General features: G+C 46.1%; 1 protein-coding gene across 1 annotated transcript; it reads left to right on the top strand.

Moving 5' to 3' along the window:
* Positions 1–10,482: 10,482 nt before the first annotated feature.
* On the top strand, positions 10,483–11,037 carry LOC308247717 (ubiquitin D-like; the record flags this gene model as incomplete). The annotated part of the gene is made up of 1 exon (XM_080688754.1): positions 10,483–11,037. A coding segment is annotated over one exon (479 nt), but the record flags the coding sequence as incomplete, so codon positions are not given.
* Between the last annotated feature and the right edge of the window lie 13,577 nt (positions 11,038–24,614).

Raw genomic sequence — 24,614 nt, 5'->3', positions numbered from 1 at the left:
TGTCCTGCCCGTTTTTCACCTTCCATAAGGACTAGTGTAACCATGTCACTCAAGTCCATGCTGGCCTCAGTGCTCAGGTGGACTGTTGGCCTCAATGGCTGTCCTTTGTTTTCACCCATTCACATTCTTCCTTCTTCCTCTTGCCTTAAGATGGATTTTGGTTTTGTTATATTTTTGCCATTTGTTCTCTGAGTTGACAAGTGAGTGAACAGAACCTATTGTGCTAAAATACAGATTAGAACATTTTTTTTTCTCCAAGGAGAATGAATAATAGCTCATAACAGAAGAAGGAAAAAATCACATAGGTTTCAAAGAAGAGTCCCTGTCTCATTAGCTTTATATGGAAAGTTTAAAAAAGAAACAAATAAAAAAACATTGAGCACATTTAGGGGTCCCACCCCGAGTACTTCCTAAAAACAGAGGCTGTGAAAAGAAATGAAGCAAATGATTCTTGCGATACACAGAGGAGACAAACTATGACGTCATGAGGAGGGTGGTGTTCAGGAAGTGATTGCCATCAGGCCCACTGGGCTGACTTCCTGGGAAACATTAAGCAGAAAGACAAGGAAGAGCCTCAGAATACACAGGAAATGGACAAACTATACTGCTTTATGCTTATGTCCAAACAAAATTTCTTAGACAAATTGATCTTATGTATGTGTCAGAGTTTATTCACTCAAGGAGAGTACTGGCAAAATGGCAAAAGGAGTGTCCCAGCTCAAAGAGGTTTTGGAATTTATGAATTTATATGTGGGGGTGGGCGTGGGGGAGAGCAGGGAATGTGCAATGAGTTAGAGAAAGTTCTGCTTCATTTAACATGATCACAAAAACACCACACACCATCTCTTAGTACAGTAAGGTCAGGGTCAGCACAGCCTTTGTTTAGAAGCTTGGGAAGAGGTCATCTGTGCATCGAACTTTCATAAAAAATGAGAAGGGAAGAATAAGCAATATATCTGTAGTTGCTATTAGACAAGCTTAGTAACAAAGCTTCATTCCCAATACTGTCAGAAGCCCCTCGGCACAGAGGCGCCACGCCCGGTCGGAACCAGGAGGGTCCCCGCCTGCCTTCCGCAGGCCGCGGTCATTCATTCCTCGGGCGCGCAGCCGAGGTGCTCCTCACTCGTGCGGGGCTTCGCGATTTTGCTGTGATGCCACGGCCTTCTCCTATTCCTGGTCTTGGGAAACCCCAGGCTCCCGAGGGATCACGCAGTCCCGGAACCGCCTCGGTCCCGGAGGAAGTTCCGTGTCGGCATTTCGGGGCGCTCCCAGAATGGGGCCGAGGAGCGAGGAAGCCAGGGAGGGAGGAAGGGAGAAGTGGGAGGGAGGGCGGGAGAGAGGGCCTTCCACAACTCCAGCAGCTCTCCCGGTCAGAAACTCACGCACAGCCAGCTGACACAGATCTGTAAATGACTTCCCAACTTCTTCTTTCACCTTAATTATCTTTTCAACGCGTTATGCTAATATCAAACAACTCCTAAAGTTAATCAACTGTCTCCAAAATTTCCCGCTCAGTGAATTATCCAATTAATGAGTTACATTTTAAAAACAGAACAGTGCGGAACTCATTAACAAAATTCTAGAACTTATTGAAAAGTGCATCCTTTGCCATTTTGCACTTAAAATACAAAAACGGTCACAAAATTTCTAAGTAAAATACGCTTCATATGAATGTTAAAGGGTAACTATGCAATTTAGAGTTTACTCTTTCATAGGTTTTCTTTAGCCTGGAAGGAGTGAGGCGGGGGGAGAAAAAGTACTTCCCTGACCGGGAATCGAACCCGGGCCGCGGCGGTGAGAGCGCCGAATCCTAACCACTAGACCACCAGGGATGCTGAGGGCCAGTCATAGACAAAAGTTTATCAGCTAAATGCTCCAATTCTGCGACAATGGTTTCCTTTCCCTGATTTCCCGAACTAGTGCACAATTCTATTTATTTTTGCATGGATCGCTGGGCACCAGCCAATAAGACCTAGAGAGGGGCGCTGTGCCAACCCGAAGGAGAATCTGGGGCAGCAGCTCTGCTCTGGGCGTGGGGAGTCCACCGAGTACAGTGCAGCTTTAGCTAGAGCGGCAGCTCCTGCTTCACTAATTTGTAATTGTCTCCTCATAAACTGATAAGCCTTTCCAAGACGTGTTTAAATATATCTCTGGATTCCTCAAAGTGTTTGTCATGGTGTTTATTTTAAAAATATTTAATATCAAGTGAATAAAAAACTTAAATGACAAGGCCATTGCGCCTTACCTGAAGAGAGCAGCAGCGGGGCCGAGGGAGCGCGCGGGGGGCGCTCGGGGGTCGCGCAGGGGGACCCGCCATCGCAGAGAGAGCGCCTTAGTGATTAAAATAGTGGATCTACCCACTACAAATGTGAAAACATTCGTTGAACCAAAAAAAAGGAGACCATGTTTTTCTCAGACTCATACAGGAAAGCACGGAGAATTCGTGCGAGAAAACGACTGTGCGGGTTGGAGAAGCCGAGGGGTGACTACTCCCTGGAGGAAGGCGCAGCCAGCAGCGAAGGGAAACTGCCCTCTTTCTCTGTGGTATCCCGTGTCTCCTGCCTGGGCTCGGGCTTTCTCCCACTCACTCTGCGCTCCTTTCTCCAAACCTGCCCCTCCTTCCCATGGCGTCACCCCAACGGCCGTGAGCCCAAGTCCAGGGTCCCGGGACCTCCTTTTTCTCCTGCCCGTTTTCTTTCCTGGCCCCCTTTTCCCTCGTCGTATTCTCTGCGGGTGTATAATGCAAAGGAGCCCCGCCCGATAGATAGACACGGAAAAGAACGTTTAATAAGAGGGGACCGATTCATTTTATTCTCAGTTCCATGCCCTTTAATATCTATTGCGTGAGTGGGCGCCTATGCAACCCTGCCTGAGGCCAGGCCGGGAACGGGTGCCCCTGAACAGAGCGGATTGAGAGGCGGCGCCCTCCCGCCTGGAGGGGAGGAGGGAAGCGGAGCCATTGAGGAGCGAAGAGAGCAAAGGATGTTTCCTGAGCCTCCTTTCCCTGCCTCCTCGTTTGCTAGCTTTTTGCATATCCTAACCTCAACGTTCCACTCAGAGGAAGTGTTCCCTGGTTTCCTAGGCGAATTCCCTTCCCATAAGTGTCTGACTCCTCCCGTCCCATTGCGCCCTGCGCCTTTGATCCCTGTCCCTTGCCGGCCTCCCTTCCAGCTGGAGTGCCTGCTCTCCAACTTGGAACAACAAAAGGCGGCACGTGCCCTCCTGTCCCCCCGCGCTTCTCCCAGACTCCTCCTCACCCATCACCAAACTTGTTGCAAGAACAGGATTTGCTCCCCTCCTGCCTCCTCCGCGGAGGTCTGCCTTCCAGTCCCAGGAGCCATCATCACCAACTTCCTGGCTTCCAAATTCCTGGGTTCTGTTTTGGCACTAAAACTAATTTTGTGCAGGATGCAAACTCTTAATGAGCCCTTCCTTCGCGCGGTTGTTACAGGAGAGTGGGAAGCTAGAAAATCTCCAGCGCGGGAGGAATAGGGAAGCTGAGACAAGAAAATTAAACAAGGCCACGCGGTGTGGACAGCCCACAGCCAGCTTGTAACTCACAAGCCCTTCTTCTCCCGGCCAAGGACCCTGGAAAGCAAATGGTTAAAAGCCTCCCTAAGAGAGAGAATGCGGAAAGGGGGGGGGGTAGTTTTATATTTTTTTACTCCCTAAGCAGAGAAGCCCGCAGTCTCAAGGCTCCCCAACATAAAACTACCCGGCGTCTCGCCTGAACGCTGGGAAGACCACAACAAGGTGCAAAGGGACCTTGGAGCTGCCTGTGCCAAGGCATTCAGCAGAGGAAATGTGAGACCTGTAGGCTGGAGGGTGTGCCACGCGGCGCCTCGCCAGGCACCCCTTCCCCAGATGAGCGGGACAGCCCCCTGCGCTCTGGGCCCTGGGCCCGATACAGGAAATAGCCTCGCTTGCCTGGCTGCTTTCCTTGCTTTAATAAGTTGTCCTTATCACAATGCAAGCAGGGGCACTCGTTTGAATTTGTTCCTATGACACTGGCAAGAACCAAGGTGGGGACAGCCTCTCCTACGCTGGCCAGTGAGAGTGGCCTGTAATAGAACCTGGGACCTGGGGCCTGGGTCCCCCTGTTTCCTGTGCTCTCCGGCTGCTTCTTTCAGTTGATCTTCCCTCTCTCTCACTTCTAAGAACTCTTTAGAAATGGCTAATGCTCATTGTCCTGACCTCCCGATTTTTTAAATTAAATTTTAAATTTTTAGATAACTGTAGATTCACTCATGCAGTTATACAAAATAATCACATCTTGTAACACTCCAGCATTATCACTGAGCTGGGTCTCCGGGTCTGGGAGCTCTTCCTAAACGCTCTTCTTCCTGAGGTTCAAATGCAGCCCAGTCTCTGCACATGCAACTGTCAACAGGGCGAGCTTGGCAAGAACCAGCCTGATGAGTGGAGCCAACTGCAAGGAGAAACATGCCCTGACCAGGTGGCCTGCCAGCGCGCCTTCCTGCAGGAAGTGAGCATAGTGGTCCCTCCTTTGGAAAACTGCTGTTTGAACTACTCTGTTATCTTAGTCTCTTATTCTGTAGGTCAACTCTGTTATTTTTAGATAGTCTCTTATTCTGAAAAATAACTTTGTTTCTTAGATTAATAGAAAAGATAAACCTAACTGTCTGAACTTACAAGGTAGCCATCTAACGTAAAGGCTGATAGACTGATACTGAAAATACTCCCATGCCAGGTGTCGGTATAAATATGATATATACTCAAGGTTACAGGTGTTTGTTAGATATGATATGTACTCAAGGTTACAGGTGTCTGTATAAATATGATATGTACTCAAGGTTACAGGTGTTTGTTAGATATGATATGTCTGTATAAATATGATATGTACTCAAGGTTACAAATTGTCTATAAAAATAACTTACACAAGGACCTAAAAAGATATAAAAAGAGAATACTTCCTCCTTTGGGTGTTCAGAATGTGACAGAGGTAATCTGCTCTGAACCTGTGAGCAATGAAGATGACTCCTAACGAATTGGCTCATTAGGCGTCTTGTCCAGCCCGATGATTTGCGATACAACAGAAGCAGAGCTTTGCCCTTTCTCTGAATTCTTCAATCACAGTTTACATTCCCTTTTCTCTTGTATCTATTCCAGGTGCACAGTATGCTGGTTAGACAGCCATGTACTTCCCACGGGCTCCCTCGGGTGTTCAAGTGCCCACCTGGCACCTTCACAGGGATTACAGGGTTACTGACAAATTCCCTGGGCTGTACTTTACAGCCCGTGGCTATTTTGTGCCCATCTATTTATAATCTTTTTTTAACATTATACCTTCTTTTTAATTTTTTTTTACACTTTAACTTTTTTTTTATTATTGACACTATTACAGATGTCCCCATTTCCTGCTCCTTTGCTCACCTCCACCAGCCCCCAGCCCCTCACCTTTATTACACAGCCCCCAACACCCTGCCTTCTGACAACCATCAGTCTGACCTTTGTAGCCATAGCCATAGTCTGTTTCCATCTTGTTTACTTGTGAGGTTTTTGCTCTTTAAATTCTACATCTAAGTGAAATCATATAGTATTTGTTTTTCTCCGGCTGACTTATTTCACTTGGCATTATACCCTCTAGGTCCATCCACGTTGTTGGCAAATGGTAAGTTTTCATTCTTTTTGTGGCTGGGAAATATTTCGTTGTATTTCTGTACCACTGCTTTTTTATTCACTCATCTGTTGATGGGAATTTGGGATGCTTCCATATCTTGGCTATTGTAAATAACACTGCTATGAACATAGGGGTGCGTATATTCTTTTGAATTAGTATTTTGTGTTTCTTTGGATATGTTCCCAGAAGTGGAATCACTGGGTCAACAGGCAGTTTCATATTTAATTTTTTGAGGAACCTCCACACTGTTTTCTATAGTGGCTGCACCAGTCTGCAATCCCACCAACAATATATGAGGGTTCCCTTTTCTCCACATTCTTGCCAGCACTTGTTATTTATGTGTTTATTTATTTATTTTTATCTTTAATTTTGAAAGTATTACAGCTGTCCCCTTTGTGGAGGTTTTTTTTTTCCCATTGACCTCCTCCATCCTGCATCTGCCACTCCCCGGCCTTCACCACCCTATTATCTGTGTCCACGAGTTATGCATATATGCATACAAGTTCTTTAGTTAATCTCTTCCCACCCATCCACCCACCACCACCTCCCCTCTGAAGTTCTTCAATCTGTTCCATGCTTCTATGTCTCTGGATCTATTTTGTTCTTCAGTTTATTTTGTTCATTAAATTCCACATATGAGTGAGGTCATGTGATACTTACCTTTTTCTGACTGGCTTATTTCACTTAGCATAATACTGAAACAGAATTTTTGGACTGGAATCTGGATTCTTTGTCCGCCAGAATGGAAGAATGAATCCATGGACAGGAAGTGGTATAGCAAAGGTGGAGATTTATTGAAGAACAAGTACAGATTCCCACGTGGGGAGAGGGAAAGAGTCCCCTGAGTCCCTTTTCCCTGCGGCTTAAAAAGGCTGCAGATTCCTGGTGCCCTGATATCCCCTCTGATTGGTCACTATTCCCTTAGGTTGGTCACTATAGTAACTCCTGAGCTCAAAGGTTGAACCTCACATGGGACATGTGAGGATCTCCCCCCTTCCCCCTTCCTTCCCTATTGTTTTCCTATTCCCTCTGGGCTTTCTTCTCTTTCTGGATGAAGGGCTTCCTTCTCTTTATTGTGTAAATATAGACCTTTTGCTGTTCCCAGCTCCCTCAGTCTATGGAAAGTACCTGTTGTAGCTTTTCAGCTTCCCCATTCTTTGGAAATATACAGAAATATACCTTCTGCTGCTCTGCAGCCCTGTGCTTCCTCCATGGTCCCCTTAATTTCCAAAATTTCCTAAATCTTTCCTATTTTACCCCTAAAATTCCTGTTTCAATGCTTTCCAGGTCCATCCATGCTGTTGCTAATAATAAGAGTTTCTTCTTTTTTACAGCTACATAGTGTTCTATTGTGTAAATGTACCACACCTTTTTTATCTACTCATCTGCTGTTGGGCACGTGGGCTATTTCCAGATCTAAGCTATTGTAAATTGTGCTGCTATGAACATAGGGGTGCATACATTCTTTCTGATTGGTGTTTCAGGTTTCGTAATGTTAACGTAAAAAAAATATTGAAACCTGTAAAGAATTTTTGTGAGTTTATTTGAGCCAAACTGTCGACATGTGCTGGAAAGCAGAGCCTCAACAAATTGAGATAATGCCCCGGAGAAGGTTACATCTGTATTTATACATTGCAATCAAATGAGGGACGTAGGTGGGTTACATGAAATCAATTGGTGATAGATTAAGGAGGTGGGATAAAGCAAAGCAGGGGAGGGGGGAACCCCTGGGATTGGATAAAAAGTAAAGTGATGGACACATGCTTAGGTGGGTGCAGGAACAATTACCCTAATTAAGTTAATAACAATGTACCTACCTATATAGTTTAAGTTTAAAAAATTTGTCTCTCAAAAGAAATTTCAATCGTTGTACTGTTGATATTTGGCTCTGTTGACTAATGAGTTTGCCGACCACTGCCCTAGCTGGTTTGGCTCAGTGGATAGAGCGTCAGCCTGCAGACTGAAAGGTCCCAGGTTCGATTCCAGCCAAGGGCACATGCCCGGGTTGTGGGCTTGATCCCCAGTAGGGGGCATGCAGGAGGCAGCCAATCTATGATTCTCTCTCATCATTGATGTTTCTATCTCTCTATCCCTCACCCTTCCTCTCTGAAATCAATAAAGAAATACTTAAAAAAAAGAAAATTAGTAAAATGTATATGAAAACCTTCCTTCCTCCTGTCAGAGTCTGGGGCACACCACGGGACCTAGAGTCAAGTCCCTGCGCCACCCACATGCTCCTCAAACTCACACAAGACCCAGACCCGGCCACCCCCCACATTGGCCTAGATCCAGACCTGGCCAGTCTCACCCTTGTCATGCCCCTCGCCCTGGTCTGAGGTCCCACAGCCCGGGCTGAGGTGGGGGGCGCGTCTTGAGGTCCCCTGTCAAGCCCCGCCAGGTGGGGGACGTGGCCTGAGATCCCCTGTCAAGCCCCACTGGGCGGGGGCATGGCCTGAGGTCCCCTGTCAAGCCCCACCAGGCGGGGAGGGGAGGGCACAGCCTCAGGTCCCCCGGCCTGGCACCAGGAGGGGGGTGCAGCCCCAGGTCCCCCATCAAGCCCCACTGGGTGGGGGGTGTGAACTGAGGTCCCCCGACCCAGCACTGGGGGAGGGAGGTGCACCTTCAGGTCCCCCATCAAGCCCTGCTGGGTTGGGGGGCACGCCCTGAGGTCCCCTGTCAAGCCCCGCCAGGTGGGGGGGCATGGTCTCAGGTCCCCCGGCCCTGCACCAGGGCAGGGGGTGTGACCTCAGGTCCCCCGTCAAGCCCCACCAGGTGGGGGGGCACAGCCTCAGGTTCCCCCAGCCTGGGTCCGGGCGGGGGGGGGGTGCGGCCTGAGGTCCCCCATCAAGCCCTGCTGGGCAGGGGGTGCAGTCTGAGGGCAGTCTGAGGGCCTCCGGCCTGGCGCCAAGGCAGGAGGCGCGGCCTGAGGTCCCCCAGCCTGGCACAAGCGTGGAGGGTGTGTCCTGAGGTCCCCTGTCAAGCCCCATGGGGGTGGGAGAGAGTGTAACCTCAGGTCCCTGCTGATTGCTCGTTAAGGCTTCTTATGGGAACTTGGCCTCAGCCATCTATGTGGCAGAGTGACGGTCAATTTGCATACTCCCTCTTTATTATATAGGATTATTTTCTTAATATCTCTCCTCCACAAACCTTCTGCAATTTACATATACATTCCAGTTTTTGTCCTATGATTTGCCTTCTAATTTTGAAAACAACCATTTTATTTTAGGAAAAATTACTTTCTTTTTTCTTCCTTTACAACAAAAATAAATACATAAATAATAAATGGCACATATCTTTTCTTATCCACAAAACACAGTCTATTTTCCTTATCTTCTCAACAAAATGAATCTCCTCATACCTTCTTTTCTGAAAGCATGTTATTTTCCACATGCAGCTGTCGTTTTCGCCTCACTGTCTCCTAGTGGTTCTATAGAAAGCCAGAGCTCATTCATAAATCAGTCTAGAAAGCGAGGAGCTTTGCTCTGCTTTGAGGAAGCCTGAGCTGCGTGCTGCTAGTTCCACCCACAAGTGAGCCCCGAGGATCGATGAAAAAGAAGGAAACTCTTGGGAGGAAGCCACCTCCCAGCAACAGTCAGCAGAGGTAAATGGATACAGGCGGAGCAGGTGCGAAGCCCGGGGTCCAGAGTGTCGTACAGCAGATCTCTTGAGGTCGCTGTTAAAAATCCAGGTTTGTAGATCCCACCTCAGACCCACTGAGTCAGAATATTCTAAGCTGGATGCCAAGGGATCTGATTTTTAATTAAGACTCTGAAGTGATTCTCCTGTACGTTAAATTTAGAAATCCAAGTATGTGAAGTTGTCTGTTGCTATGCAACAAAGAATGGCAAACGGAGTGATTTAAAACAATACACGTTGGTTCTCTTACTACTTCCAAGCCCAGCCTGTCTCAACTAGATCCTCTGCTTCAGGGTCCCTCGAAGGTCTCGTCTGAAGCTGAACTTCTAGAAGGTTCATGTTCAAGCTCACGTGGCTGTTGGCAGAATTTAGCTCCTCTAGGACTCTTGATCTGAGGACCCAGCAGGGTGCTGGCTAGACTTGGCCCAGTTGCTTGCCATGTGGGCTTCTTTCTAGGACACGGCAGCTTGCTTCGCAGAGAGCACAGGCCAAGAAGGCAAGAGAGCAAGACGGAAATCACAATCTTATGAAACCTGATCATGGAAGCATGTTTGCCATGTTCTGTTGTCTAAAAGTTAGTCATCGTATCCAGCTCACGCAGCAGGGAGGGGATCACACAGGAGGATGAAGACCAGGAGTCGGGATCACTGGAGGGCATGATAGTCCACCTGCCATACCAGGTCTCAAGAAAGGCAAGGACGAATACAACCCCATGATCTGAGTCTTGAAGTTAGATGAAATAATGCAAGCAAAGTTCTTGGAATGGTGCCTGGGACATAGTAACAATTCAATAGATGTCAGATATTTTTACTATTATGAAAGTTAAATAATACTGTATTTGGGTTGTGTCATTATGAACAAATGATTTCTTCCTCAGATTGTGCCCAGAACAATCATTGGCACATTGTACATGTACATCCATTTATACTATTATTTTAAAACTAGAGGTCCGGTGCATGAAATTCGTGCATGGAGGGGGGTGTCCCTCAGCCCAGCCTGCACCCTCTCCAATCTGGGACATCCCTCTCACAATCCGGGACTGCTGGCTCCCAACCGCTTGCCTGCCTGCCTGCCTGCCTGCCTGATTGCCCCTAACCGCTTCTGCCTGCCAGCCTGATCACCCCCTAACCACTCCCCTGCCTGCCTGATCAACCCCTAATTGTTCCCCTGCCAGCCCAATTGCCCCTAACTGCCGTCCCCTGCAGGCCTGGTCACTCCCAACTGCCCTCCCCTGCAGGCCTGGTCCCCCCCAACTGCCAACCGGGAGGACAGAGTGAAGAAGATCAGCGAACACGTCCGGTCTAAGACCCACGTTGCCGTGCAGGACCAGGTCCTTCTGCTGGGCTCGAAGCCGCTGAAGCCGCGCAGAACACTGTCATCTTATGGCATCGACCACGAGACGACCATCCACCTCACCCTGCGGGTGGTGAAGCCCAGTGACAAGGAGCTGCCCCTAGTTCTGGTGGAGTCGGGTGACCAGGGGCAGAGGCACCTCCTCCAGGTGCGAAGGTCCAGCTCAGTGGCCCAGGTGAAAGCGATGATCGAGACCAAGACCGCGCTGTCCCCCGAGAAGCAGATTGTGACTTGCAATGGGAAGAGGCTGGAAGATGGGAAGACCATGGCACATTATGGCATCAGGAGGGGCACCTCACTCTTCTTGACACGCCACTGCATCGGGGGGTGAGCAGGAAGAGCGGATTTGGAGTGGGGGATAGGCTGCAGAATGCTTTTAACTCTCTGATCTTTTGATTCTAGCGCAGTTAAGGGGCAGGGCTGTGTGTGTGACTGAGAACAGAAGATAGCATGTTGAGGGCTCATGAGAGATAGCATTCAAAGCCAGCTTGAGTGTGATCCTTTTTTGGTTCCCTCTGATTTATAGACAACCCCCCATTTCCTTTCCTGCCTAACAATACAGTCAGCTCTAGGCTGGGGTCCATGTTCTGATTTCTGTGTTTCCATCTACGTGTAAGCCAGTGCTCTACCTATCATATCACTAGATGACTGCTGAACTACATTGAATTTCTACTTGTAGGGAACAACGAAGTGATTTCTTATAAAGTGAATTAATTACTCTGACGTGATCACAATTTAATTAATAAGGAATTTAGAAATTCAATTAAACTGCTTCTCCTCTCCTCATTCAAAGCTGTTTGGTATAAAAGGAAACTTGGCACCATGCCCCTCTTGCTCCCTCTGTCCCATACCCGATCAAAATGGTTGTTATTTCTGGGATGAAGGTGGACATGGAAGCATATTTTCGCTGGGGACTAGAATGCTCGTGTCTCTGGCGGTGCGGTATCAGTTTGGGTAAGGGGTCTAGGGGCTGATCCCCGGATTGACACCCACACTCTGCCCAGGTTCTGGCTAATAGAACTTTTTCCTTTCTGCTTCCTTCACCACCAGGTTCTCTCTTGGATTCTCATACCCCTTTCTCCATCTTACACCCTTCATTTAATCCTCTATCTTATTGTCCCTCTCTCATGTTACTTTACTGGTCACATGCATGTTTTTCTCACAACCTAAGCCATGTCCACCTACTTATCCACTAGTCTAGTCCCTTCTTATCTTTAAAACTTGCTCCAGAGCCACCTCCTTGAAGAAGAGTTTCCCAACTTAACCCCACCCAGCACAAACCATACTGATGGGTGTTTCTCATTAAACTGATGGGACAGGTGCTCTGTGGCGGGCACTAGTCACCTGGCCAGGCGGCATTCGATGGAACTGATTCCCTGTGTGAGAGACCCTGGCTCCTTTTTCTGGATGGGGTGTGCTGCAAGGCAGAGTCTAGGATTTCCTTGTCAATCTGGAAGACTCCTGATGGCAGACGCCAGGGAGTCTTCCTGGCATCTTCCGCCAGACTGGGAGAGAGCTAAGCTAAGCATCGTGTGCCTCGTCTCACCACCATAGGGGAGGTCGCAGTACCTGCTGAGCATGCGGAAGGTCTTCCCCAAATCATGCTTCCTCTCCTTCTCAGCCGGGGAGGAAGCCCGGGAGCCATTTCCAACCTCCAAGCCCCTATTTGCAGAGGATGCAGGGGTTTCCCCTGAAGCACATGAGCACTTCCTAATGGGGAAGGGTCTCCCTATTAACCTTGGACTCCCGAGGGCGAACTCTTGCAGATTCTCACACAGAAATGAATAGCCTCAAGGCTAAACTGACTAACCCGCCCATGGGCATTCCCAGGCCTGGCCCTTGGGCTCACAGGTTCCTGCCTACCCCGCTCCTCACTGTCCAACCTGCCCTGTCCACAGACTGACTTCCCCGAGGCCTCCTCGCCGGCCCCTTCACTCCCTATTCCTGAGGTTTCAGGTGAGTAGGTGGAGGGCCGGGCGGTGTGACTATGTTGTGTGTGGGTTGCAGGTGGGTGTAGATGGCTGAGCTGCAGAAGAGGCAGACAGGGCTTTCAGCTGGCAACCCACACCTGCCCACCGCGTTCCTGTGGAAAATCCCAGAGAACACCAGAGTAGGCTAGTCCCTGGTGCATGGGTCCCCAGGGAACTCGCTGGGAGTAGAGGATACGGGGCGTAAGCATGGCGGGTGAGGTGGGGTGGAAGAAAAATCCCTGTTCAGAGTTTCGTCCTGTAACGTACCCCAACCTACTCTCTAGGGTTTTTACTCCAAATCCTTAGTGACTCAGTGGAGCATCGGGCCTACCTCACGGACGATGCCACAGACGCCAGAGAAGCCGGCCCCTCCCGAGGTGGTCCTCTGTTACGTTTCCGCCCAAAGGGGCCTCATGAGCTGCGCCGCTAGGTTCCCTCCTGTGCATCAGCCGGTCACCTCGCTCTCCCCGTCCCGCCCCAGCCTTCCGCCTTCAGTTTGGAGGCCAGGACATTTTGGCCTTTGGTGGTCCAGGGATGGGATGTGCACTCTGCCTTTGCTCACGGGGGACCCTCCTGCCCAGGCTCTCCAGAGGGGAAGGACTGACTCGGTGGGAGTCTGGGTGATCGGAAAATCATAAAGCAAACACCTCTTGTTCCTCCCAGCACTCAGGGCGGAGGTCACACCCAGGAAGCAGTGGTGCTGGTGCTGATGAGCAGGTCCCCTCTGGGGCTCCGAGTTTCAGGGGAAGGGGAAGGGGAGAGGGGGGAGGGGGATGGAAACACCCGTCTTTGCGCAGGCCCCCACCTGGAAAATCAGAAATTGTTTTTGACAGTTGCAATTCGCTCTTATTATTTTAGACAGTGAGAATATTGTATGCAGAAAAAGATCTTTTCCCCTTACATGAACTTACTTTAATATGGAAAACACAGAGCATTTATCTTGAGTAATATTACGTTCTACAATTCTTAAAGAAAATGAAGCAAATGGTGATGTGCTAGTTATTGGCATCAAAATTAACAAATTTATCAATGTAACTTTACATTAATAAAAATAAATGACATTTCCCAAAGTAAATATTATTATGCATTGCTCTCAATTTTAAAATACTTTAGAAACAACAGGTAACAAACTCAGGGCCTTAAACAGAAAGAGAAAGCTAAAATGGGATCTAGACTATATTCACATACATATAAATAAGGTTAAATAAGATGGAGAGTAAATATGCCCTGTTTTGTTTCTTAAAACTTCTATTTAATGTAAATAGTGCCAACAGCAACATAAATAAAAATTGAATCTAATATTGAAAATGCCAATTTGGAGGCAATATGGTATACTATTTGTGTGTAAATATTTTGAATTGGATGAAGCTTCAAATAAATTATAATTCTCACTCGGAATATTGGAAAGAAAAAATTTTGAATATGAGTTCATTTATTACTCAACCAATTGTAAAAGTGATGATCTCTCTTTCACCAATGAGTAAAGTTATTATAATCCTATTTCTTTCATGATAGCTACTAGTGGCCCGGTGCACGAAATTTGTGCACATTAAAAGGGAACTAATTAGAGGAAATATTTTAATATTGCTATTTGCCCTTTCTCTATAATAGAAGTGTGAGAGATGAAAGGAAATTAGTAAAATGTATATGAAAATAATATATAAATTTATTAATAAATAAACAGTAACAAAAGGATATAACAACAACAGAGGCATGATATGAAAACAACAAAAACATGATATAAAAACAACAGTGATGCAAACAATGACTGATAAAGTGATTAAACTTATTCTAATATCTCCCTGTACACCACATTAAGAGTGAAAACACTTTCAGAGTGCTTGACTAATTTCCCTTGTGATGAAGTATTTAGAACTTTAACTTTAACATCACACGCTCTTCGAACTCGAGAGAAAGCAACATATAACTGACCACGTCTGAAAACGGGTTCAGGTAGGAATATTCCTACTCTGTCTAGAGTTTGTCCTTGTGATTTATTAATAGTCATCGCAAATGCTGGCATCACGGGAAACTGTCATCGAATCAATTTAAATGGGAGGCCAGTGTCAGACGGGGACAAATCCATTCTTGGAATCAGAATAGCCTCTCCCTCTGCAGGTCTGTTAATACTTCAGCTTCGATGATGCTAGGTTGCAATCTTTTGATAATAAATCTGGTACCATTACAAAGACCCCACTTACTATTAAGATTTCTCAATAGCATGATGATTGCACCCACTTTCAATTTTAATTTATGACACGGCATTCCCGAAGGAGTAATACTATTAAGAAATTCGATGGGAAAATTTTCCTTTTCAGCATCATCTGTTGAATCAATGGAATCATCACTCAAATATGTGTGAAAATCTCCAAAATTTCTTCCTTTAATTTTTGAACATGCTCATTTTTTGGACAAAGAATCGCACATTTAGGTATATTTTTAATATTATCTATAGATATACTATTTCCAAAGGTAGCTTCAATAATAGATCCATTACAAATCATTTCACAGGGGATTTCAATAATATCCATTCCTAAATGAAAACTGCTATCAAGTTTGCCATCTCCAAGTTTTACTAACCATTCACTATGAGCAGAATCCTCTGATCTCATATTTGTTGTAAGATACAACTTTCTGAAACATCCCCAAACAGTACAGTACTTTAAACTCGTTTGTACTATGGCCGATCGCATAGCATGCGGCACAATACTGAGACATTGTTGAAAATCCCCTCCAAGAAGGAGAACTTTCCCACCAAATACAACATTGAAATTAATAATTTCTCTTAGTAATCTGCCTATGGCGTTTATAGCATGACTGGATGCCATGGTGCATTCATCAATAATGAGAAGTTGGGCCTTTTTAATAGTTTTAGCAACTTCACTGTTTATATTGAGTCTAGAAATTGAAGTTTCATTTAATGGAATTGGTAATTTATATTGGGAATGAAAGGTTCTCCCTCCGAGAAGTAAATTTGCAGCAATTCCTGTAGACGCTGTGGGTAAAACAGTACCACCACGACCTCTAATATAATGTATTAAAACTTTATACAGATATGCAGGTGAATAGGATTCCTAGCTGGCCGGCCCCTGACAGCAAGCTGGCCACCTGTTGATTCCGTGAGGAATGGGGCTCCCTCCTCCCCACTGTCAGGGTCTGGTTTGAAGGCCAGCCACGCCCCCTGTTGGGCCAGACCCAGAGTTCTAACCCAGGACTGACTGCCACAGGGCGCTCCTGGTGCTCTGAGGGTGGGTTCTTCTCTCAGGCCTCGCAGGAAACAGCTCAGGGGGTGCGCAGCCATTGCCAAGGCAACCCCTGCAGGACTGACTTCCTTCCGGTTGGTCGAACTTCTGTCCTGACGGTGTTGCACCCAGGGTTTTTATATAAATAGATTATGAACGTGAGCAAATGTCACTCATCTTTCTCTTTCCCTTCTATTATACCTAAAGAATCATTCTTTGGTTTGCCCAGTTTACTGATTTTAGAGCTATTTTTGAGTGTTTCCTTTCTTCCTTCCTTCCTTCCTTCCTTCCTTCCTTCCTTCCTTCCTTCCTTTCTTTCTTTCTTTCTTTCTTTCTTTCTTTCTTTCTTTCTTTCTTTCTTTCTTTCTTTCTTTCTTTCTTATCCTGTCACCTTTTTCACCCTGTCCTGCAAACCCCTCCCCTCTGACAGCTGTCGGTGGGAAAATCAGAAGTTTTGAAGGTGAAAGTTGTTACTGGATTCTAGTGGACTCACTTGCTGGAGGTTAGGGCTGCCTGTGTGTTTGCTTGTGCACAGCTATTCCCTTCAATAAGCTGTCTTTTTTTTATTTTTCCTTTCCTTTTTTAGATTTAATTTTCTTAAGTATTCCATGACTTTTTAAAAATATTTTTTTTTATTTTTCCTTAACAATGGTTTATTCTCCTTCATGCTATTTCCAAATCTGCCTTCATTTTTGAAATAATTTGATTTTTCTCCCACCATTTTATTTATGTTTTTCTTTTTCTTAAAAAAATTAATTGAATTTGTTGGGCTGACATCCTATCTAATAAAAGAGTAATATGCAAATTAACCATCACTTCGCTACACCCACAAGCCACGCCTGCCAGCCAATCAGGAGCGAATATGCAAATAAACCCAACCAAGATGGGTACGGCCACAGAGAGCAGGAGGGAGGCTTGGGTTTCCCCGGCAATGGAGGAAGCCAAGCTTTCCGCCTGCCCTTGCCGGCCTAGGCCTCCACTCATGGCTACAAAGTTTCAATGATAGAAGATACATAAATCCAAACAGAAATGGCTGCCACCACGGAGCAAGCAGAAGGCTTGGCTCCGCTCCAGGCTACAAAGTTTCAATTGTAGAAGATAAATAAACCCCAGATACTAGAGCCTCCGCTTGGGTCACCAGGGGGCGTGGCCGGCCTGCAAACCACCACAGGCCCCTCGCCCAGGCCACCCCACACCCCAAGGGAACCCCCACCCTGATCCAGGACACCCTTCAGGGCAAACCAGCTGGCCCCCACCCGTGCACCAGGCCTCTATCCTATCTAATAAAAGAGTAATATGCAGATTGACCATCACTCCAACACACAAGATGGCTGCCCCCATGTGGTCAAAGATCCTGCCCCCATGTGGACACAAGATGGGCATCACAAGATGGCCACCACAAGATGGCCAGCAAGGGAGGGCAGTTGGGAGGGACCAAGCCTGCATGGGAGGGCAGTTGTGGGCGATCAGGCCAGTAGGGGAGGGCAGTGGGGAGGGACCAGGCCTGCAAGGAAGGGCAGTTGGGGGAGATCAAGCCTGCAGGGGAGGGCAGTTAGGGGCGACCAGGCCTGCAGCGGTGGGCAGTTGGGGGGGGGACCCAGGCCTGCAGGGGAGGGCAGTTAGGGGAAAACAGGCTGGCAGGGGAGCAGTTAGGCATCAATCAGGCTGGCAGGGGAGTGGTTAGGGGGTGATCAGGCTGGCAGGCAGAAGTGGTTAGGGGCAATCAGGAAGGCAGGCAGGCGAGCAGTTGGAAGCCAGCAGTCCTGGATTGTGAGAGGGATGTCCGACTGCCCATTTAGGCCCATTGCCACTGGGATCAGGCTTAAACGGGCAGTCAGACATCCCTCGAGAGGTCCCAGATTGGAGAGGGTGCAGGCTGGGCTGAGGGACACCCCCCCATGCACGAATTTCGTGCACCGGGCCTCTAGTTGGTTAATAAAATTATACAGGTTTTAGCTGTACGATTCTATAATACATCATCTGTATGTTGTATGCTGTGTGGTCACCACCCCAAGTCAAGTCTCCTTCCATCACCATTTATCCCCCCTGTACCCTCTTTTACCTCCCCCTCCCGCCCTTCCCTCTGAATAATCTGCCTTTTCACTGGAAGAAGGGTTTTTTTTGTTGTTTTTTGTTTTTGTTTTTTTGTGTCTCCTTGTGGTTTTTAATTTAATTTTACTTTTTATTGTTGACAGTACCAGAGATGTCCCCCTTCCCCCTCCCCCTCTGCCTCCCCTCCCCCCTCCTCCCAGCCTTCCCCAGGCTGTTGTCAGTGTCCCTGGGCTATGCATATATGCATGTAAGTTCTGTGGTTAATCTCTCCCCGTCGCCCCCACCCCTCCCCTCCGAGAGCCGTCAGTCTGGTGCATGCCTCCATGCCTCTGGACCTGTTTTGTTGGTCAGTTTATTTTGTTCATTAGATTAAGAAAAGTTATTTTTAAAGTTGGTGGAAGCTAGCATTTATCTTTCTAGATTATTTGGACCACCCTAACTTTCCTGGGCTGGCTTTGGGAATTGGGTTAAAGCTACTGTTTACAAACACGTTCTCCTTGTCTTTCCAATTCTTCTGGACTTTTGGAGAGCACCGTCTGGCAGAGGCCTTTCCCTTTAGCAAAGCTAACAGCGCTCTCCACCGCGAAGACGGCAGGGTTTCAGGATCGTCGTGCCCCCGTGTGGCGGAGAGCGGGAACTGCATCTTCCCCAGGACTCCGGAGGGCACACCCTGGTCCTCAAATATCCGGACAAATACTTGCTCTAAGGCGGCAGCTTCAGACTTTGAGATGGTTTTTACCTACAGAATTCCTGATTTAGGGGGTCTGGGGTAGCCCTGACTTGCTCCTAGAACTGCCCTTTGAGCTGTATCAGATGACACACGTGCTGCACCTTTAAGAAATGACTGAAGGAAAGGGTGCTATCCCATGGGAAGGGCTCCCGCGCGCCTTCCGAGTGTCACCGCAGGCCCTTGGTCAGGAGGCTGCGCTCCGTTGAGTGCCGGCTCCGGGTCCCACCGCCTCCCGCTGGGGCCGCCTTCACAGGGCGCCGCGGGGCTGCTGAGGCTCAGCCTCCGGGGCGCGTGGACAGGACGGAGCTGACCGCCCCGCCAGCCCGGCCGCCTGGATGCTGGTGCGGAGGCTCGGGCCAGCCGCAGAGGGGACCGCGTCGCAGGGGGCGAGGCGGGGCGGGCGCCCTGGGCCCGGAGCAGGGGCGTCTTGTTCCTGGTCCCTCGGCTGCGGGAGGCGGACCCTGCCCGCCTCCACCCCCCCCCCCCCGCCCCCCGCCAGATCCCTCCGGAAGGAGGCGGCCTCTCCTGACTCTCCCTCTCTTCTTGGGCGCACACGGGAGTCTCTGCGCAGGAAGAGAAACAAGCCTGGCTGCTGGGCTCCTTTTGGATCCAGGTCCTAGTTCTGAATTTAGAACTTGCTACCGACTTTGACTGGTGCTTGCCATGGCAACCAAGTGACCCTGCTTGCATTTGGCCGAGATTAATGCAGCTCAGAATACCTGGCAGCGACGGTGGAGAGAGAACACTCACCATCATCGCCTCTTTGTGAGAGAGCCAGCCACAAGCAGAAAGTCCTCGGGGAAACGGGCCGGGCCGAGGAGGGCGGCGCTTGGACCTAACCTAGAGCTCATTTGTTCAGCCCCCTCCCCCGCCCTGCTAACTGAAAAAGTTGAAAGCCAGAGAGATGAAAGGAGTTTGTGCCAGGTCATGAAAGTCTTTTGAAAATTTCTTGTATTCTTATGTATTAGTTATCATGTTATTTTCTCTTTTTTTTTTTTTCAGTTCCTTTTAAAAAATTTCTATTGAGCCCTAGCCGGTTTGGCTCAGTGGATAGAGCGTGGGCCTGTGGACTGAAGGGTCCCGGGTTTGATTCTGCCCGGGGTACATGGCCGGTTGCGGGCTCCATCCCCACCCCCACCCCCACCCCCACCCCAGTAGGAGGCGTGCAGGAGGCAGCCAATCAACGCTTCTCTCTCATCGTTGATGTTTCTCTCTCTCTCTCTCTCTCTCTCTCTCTCTCTCTCTCTCTCTCTCTCTCTCTCTCTCTCTCTCTCTCTCTCTCTCTCTCTCTCTCTCCCTCCCTCCCTTCCTCTCTGAAATCAATAAAAGAAATTTCTATTGAATTTATTAAGATGACATTGGTTAATAAAATTACGTGGTTTCAGGGGTACAATCCTATAACACATCATCTGTACACTGTACTGTGTGCTCACCACCCAAGTGGTGTCCTTCTGTCACCACTTACCCCCACTTTACCCTCTTCTCCTCCCCGCCTCCGTCAATCACCACACTGTTGTCTGCACCTATGAGATTGTTTTTTCTGCTGGATCCCTTCACCTTTTCCACCCAGCCTCCCAACCCCCACTCCAACAGCTGTCAGCCTGTTTTTGGTATCTACAAGTCTCTTTGTATTTTGTTTATTTTGTTCATTAGGTTCCACTATAAGTGAGATCATATGGCATTTGTCGTTCTCTGACTGGTATAGTCCACTTAGCATAATGCTCCCCAGGTCCATCCAGGCTGTTGCAAAAGATGAGTTCCTTTTTTACAGCCCAGTAATATTCCATTGTGTAGATGGACCACAGCTTTTTATCCACTCATCGCTGGCGGACACTTGGGCTCTTCCAGATCTTGGCTATTGTAAATAATGCTGCAATGAACATAGGGTGCATGTATTCATTTGAATCATTCTTTCAGGTTTCTCAGAAATGGAATCACTGGGTCAAATGGCAGCTCCACTTCTAGTTTTTCTGAGGAAACTCCATACTGCTCTCCACAGTGGCTGCACCAGTCTGCACAAGGGTTCCCTTTCTCCACATCCTCCCCAGCACTTGTCGTTTGTTGATTTGTTGATGGTAGCCATTCTGACAGGTGTGAGATGGTACCTCATTGTGGTTTTAATTTGCATCTCTCTGATGATCAGTGACTTTGAGCATGTTTTCATGCCTCTTGGCCTTCTGTATGTCCTCTTTGGAGAAGTGTCTATTCAGGTCCTCTGTCCGTTTTTTAATCGGATTGTTTGTCTTCCTGTTGTTTATTTCTATATGTTCTTTATAAATTTTGGATATTAACCCCTATCAGAAGTATCATTGGTAAAGGTGGCCTCTCATTTAGTGGGTTGTCTCTTCATTTTGTTGTTGGTTTCCTTTGCTGTGCAAAAACTTTTTAGTTTGATGTAGTCCCATTTATTTATTTTTTCTTCTGTTTCCCTTGCCTGAGGAGACATATGTAACAACCTTGCATCCTGGAATAAAGCTGACTTGATCATGGTGTATGATCTTTTTAATGTATTGCTGGATCTGGTTTGCTAATATTTTGTTGAGGATTTTAGCATCTACATTCATCAAGGATAGTGGCCTATAATTAACATTCTTTGTAGTGTCTTTACCTGGTTTTGGAATTGGGATGATGCTGAGCTTGTGAAACGAGCTGGGATGTCCTTTTTCCTCTTGGATGTTTTGGAATAGTTTGTGGAGTATAGGTGTTAATTCTTCATGACTGTTTAGTAATATCCACCGGGGAAGCCATTGGCCCAGGACTCTTGTTTGCTCTGATTTCATTAGTTATAATCGATACACATATATAGATAGGTAGGTGGAGAGATAGATATGTTTTTATTGATTTTCAGAGAGTAAGGGAGAGGGAAAGGGAGATAGAAACATCAATGGAAAGAAACATCAATTGGCTGTCTCCCGCATGCCTCCTACTGGGGATCAAGCCCTGGGAATCGAACCAGCAACCTCCTGGTGCATGGGACAACATTCAACCAACCGAGCCACACCAGCCAGTCCATGTATTAATATTTTCTGAATTGTCCTTATTTAGTTTTGGAAGGTTGTATGTTTCTAGGGATTTACCATTTCATCCAGATTGTCCAATTTGTTGGCATATAGTTGTTTGTAATATTCTGTTACAATCTTTTGTATTTCTGTGGAGTCAGTTGTTACTTTGCTTCTTTCTTTTCTGGTTTTATTTATTTTTGTCCTCTTTTTTTACTGATCAATCTGGCTAAGTCTTGTTTATCTTTTCAAAGAAACAGCTCTTGGTTTCTTTGATACTCTTTAAAAAATCACTTTTTTTCAGTTATAGTTTACATAAAATATATTAGTTTCAGGTGTAGGGCACAGTGATTAGACTTGATAAAACTTACTAACTGATCATTCTAAAAAGAATGTCATACCCATCTGTCACCATACATAGTTATTAGGATATTATTGACTTTATTTCCTATGCTTTACTTTACACCCCCATGACTATTTTGTAACTACTAATTTGTATTTCTAAGTCTCTTCACTTTTTTTCACCCATCTCTCCAATACCTCTCCCCACCTCAATCTGGCAAGTGTCAAAATGTTATCTATATCTTTGAATCTGTGTCTGTTTTTGTTCTGCTTGTCTATTTTGATTTATAGATTCAATTGAATATAAATATGTATTTATTGCCATTTCATTGTTCATTTTTAAATCTTTTTCTTCTTCTTCTTAAATAAGACCTGTTAACATTTCAAATAATACAGGTTTAATGGTGATGAACTCCTTTAGCTTTTTCTTGTATGGGAAGCTCTTTGTCTGACCTTGGATTCTAATGACAGCTTTGCTGGGTAGAGTAATCTTGGTTGTAGGTCCTTGCTGTTCATCACTTTGACTATTTCTTGCCACTCCCTTCTGGCCTGCATAGTTTCTGTTGAGAAATCAGCTGATGTATGGGTGCTCCCTTATAGATAAGTGACTGCTATTCTCTTGCTGCTTTTAAGATTCTCTGATTGTCTTTAACCTTTTGCATGTTAATTATAATGTGTCTTAGTGTGGGCCATTTTGGGTTCACCTTGTTTGGGACTCTGGTCTTCCTGGACTTGTATATCTATTTCTTTTACCAACTAGGAAATTTTCTGTCACTGTTATTTCATATAGGTTTTCAATTCCTTGTTCTATATCTTCTCCTTCTGACACCTCCATGATATGAATATTGGTATGCTTGAAATTGTCCCTGACACTCTCTTCATATTTTTGGATCCTTTTTTATGTTGCTGTTCTGATTAGGTGTTTTTAAAAATTGTTTTAATTAAATTAAATTAATTAATTTTTTCTTTATTAATTAAGGTATTACATATGTGTACTTATCCTCCCATTGCCCCCCCCCACCCTCCATGCTTGTGCCATCACCCCCCCCCCCCTAGTGTCTGTGTCCATTGGTTATGCTTATATGCATGCATACAAGTCCTTTGGTTGATTTCTCCCCCTTCCCCCCACCCGCCCTTGCCTTCCCTCTGAGGTTTGATGGTCTGATCGATGCTTCTCTATCTCTGGATCTGTTTTTGCTCATCAGTTTATGTTGTACATTATATTCCACAAATGAATGAGATCATGTGATATTTATCTTTCTCTGACTGGCTTATTTCACTTAGCATAATGCTTTCCAGGTCTGTCCATGCTGTTGCAAATGGTAGGAGTTCCTTCTTTTTTATAGCAGCATAGTATTCCATTGTGCAGATGTACCACAGTTTTTTAATCCACTCATCTGCTGATGGGCACTTAGGCTGTTTCCAAATCTTAGCTATGGTGAATTGTGCTTCTATGAACATAGGAGTGCATATATCCTTTCTGATTGGTGTTTCTAGTTTCTTGGGATATATTCCTGGAAATGGAATTACTGGGTCAAATGGGAGTTCCATTTTTAGTTTTTTGAGGAAACTCCATACTGTTCTCCACAGTGGCTGCACCAGTCTACATTCCCACCAACAGTGCAGGAGGGTTCCTTTTTCTCTGCATCCTCGCCAGCACTTGTCATTTGTTGATTTGTTGATGATAGCCATTCTGACAGGTGTGAGATGGTACTGTATTGTCATTTTAATTTGCATCTCTCTGATGATTAATGACTTTGAGCATGTTTTTATGTGTCTTCTGGCCTTCTGTATGTCCTCTTTTGAAAAGTATTTATTTAGGTTCATTACCCATTTTTTGATTGGATTGTTTATCTTCCTTTTGTTATATGAGTTCCCTGGGGTCTTATTTAAGAAGATGAGTTCTCAGTTGCATTGGAGATTAAACCCTTGTCAGAGATAACATTGGCAAATATATTCTCCCATGCAGTGGGTTTTCTTTTTGTTTTGTTGATGGTGTCTTTTGCTGTGCAGAAGCTTTTTATTCTGATGTAGTCCCATTGGTTTATTTCCATTGCCCTAGGTGCTGTAGCGGTGAAGATATTGCTTTGACATATGTCTGAGATTTTGTTGCCTTTGGATACCTCTAAGATTTTTATGGTTTCCCTTCTTATGTTTAAGTCCTTTATCCATTTTGAATTTATTTTTGTGTATGGTATAAGTTGGTGGTCTAGTTTCTTTTTTTTTTTTTTTTTTGACATGTATCTGTCCAATTTCCCCAACACCATTTATTGATGAGACTGTCTTGACTCCATTGTAGGCTCTTGCCTCCTTTGTTGAATATTAATTGAGCACAGTGGTTTGGGTCGATTTCTGTGTTCTCTATTCTATTCCATTGGTCTATATGTCTGTTCTTGTGCCAGTACCAGGCAGTTTTGAGAACTGTGGCTTTGTAAGACAGTTTGATATCTGGTATTGAGATCCCTCCTACTTGGTTCTTTTTTTCTCAGGATTGCTGCAGCTATTCGGGGTATTTTTTTTTTTTTTAATTCCAGATGAACTTTTGGAGAGTTCATTCTAAGTCTGTGAATTATACCATTGGTATTTTAATAGGTATTGCATTGAAACTATAGATTGCTTTAGGTAGTATGGACATTTTAATGATGTTGA

The sequence above is a fragment of the Plecotus auritus genome (assembly GCF_963455305.1).
Source record: "Plecotus auritus genome assembly, contig: SUPER_4_unloc_1, whole genome shotgun sequence".
NCBI classification, from domain to species: Eukaryota; Metazoa; Chordata; class Mammalia; order Chiroptera; family Vespertilionidae; genus Plecotus; species Plecotus auritus.
The sequence above is the reverse complement of the archived record's forward strand: the minus strand, read 5'-3'. Positions and strand labels throughout refer to the sequence as shown.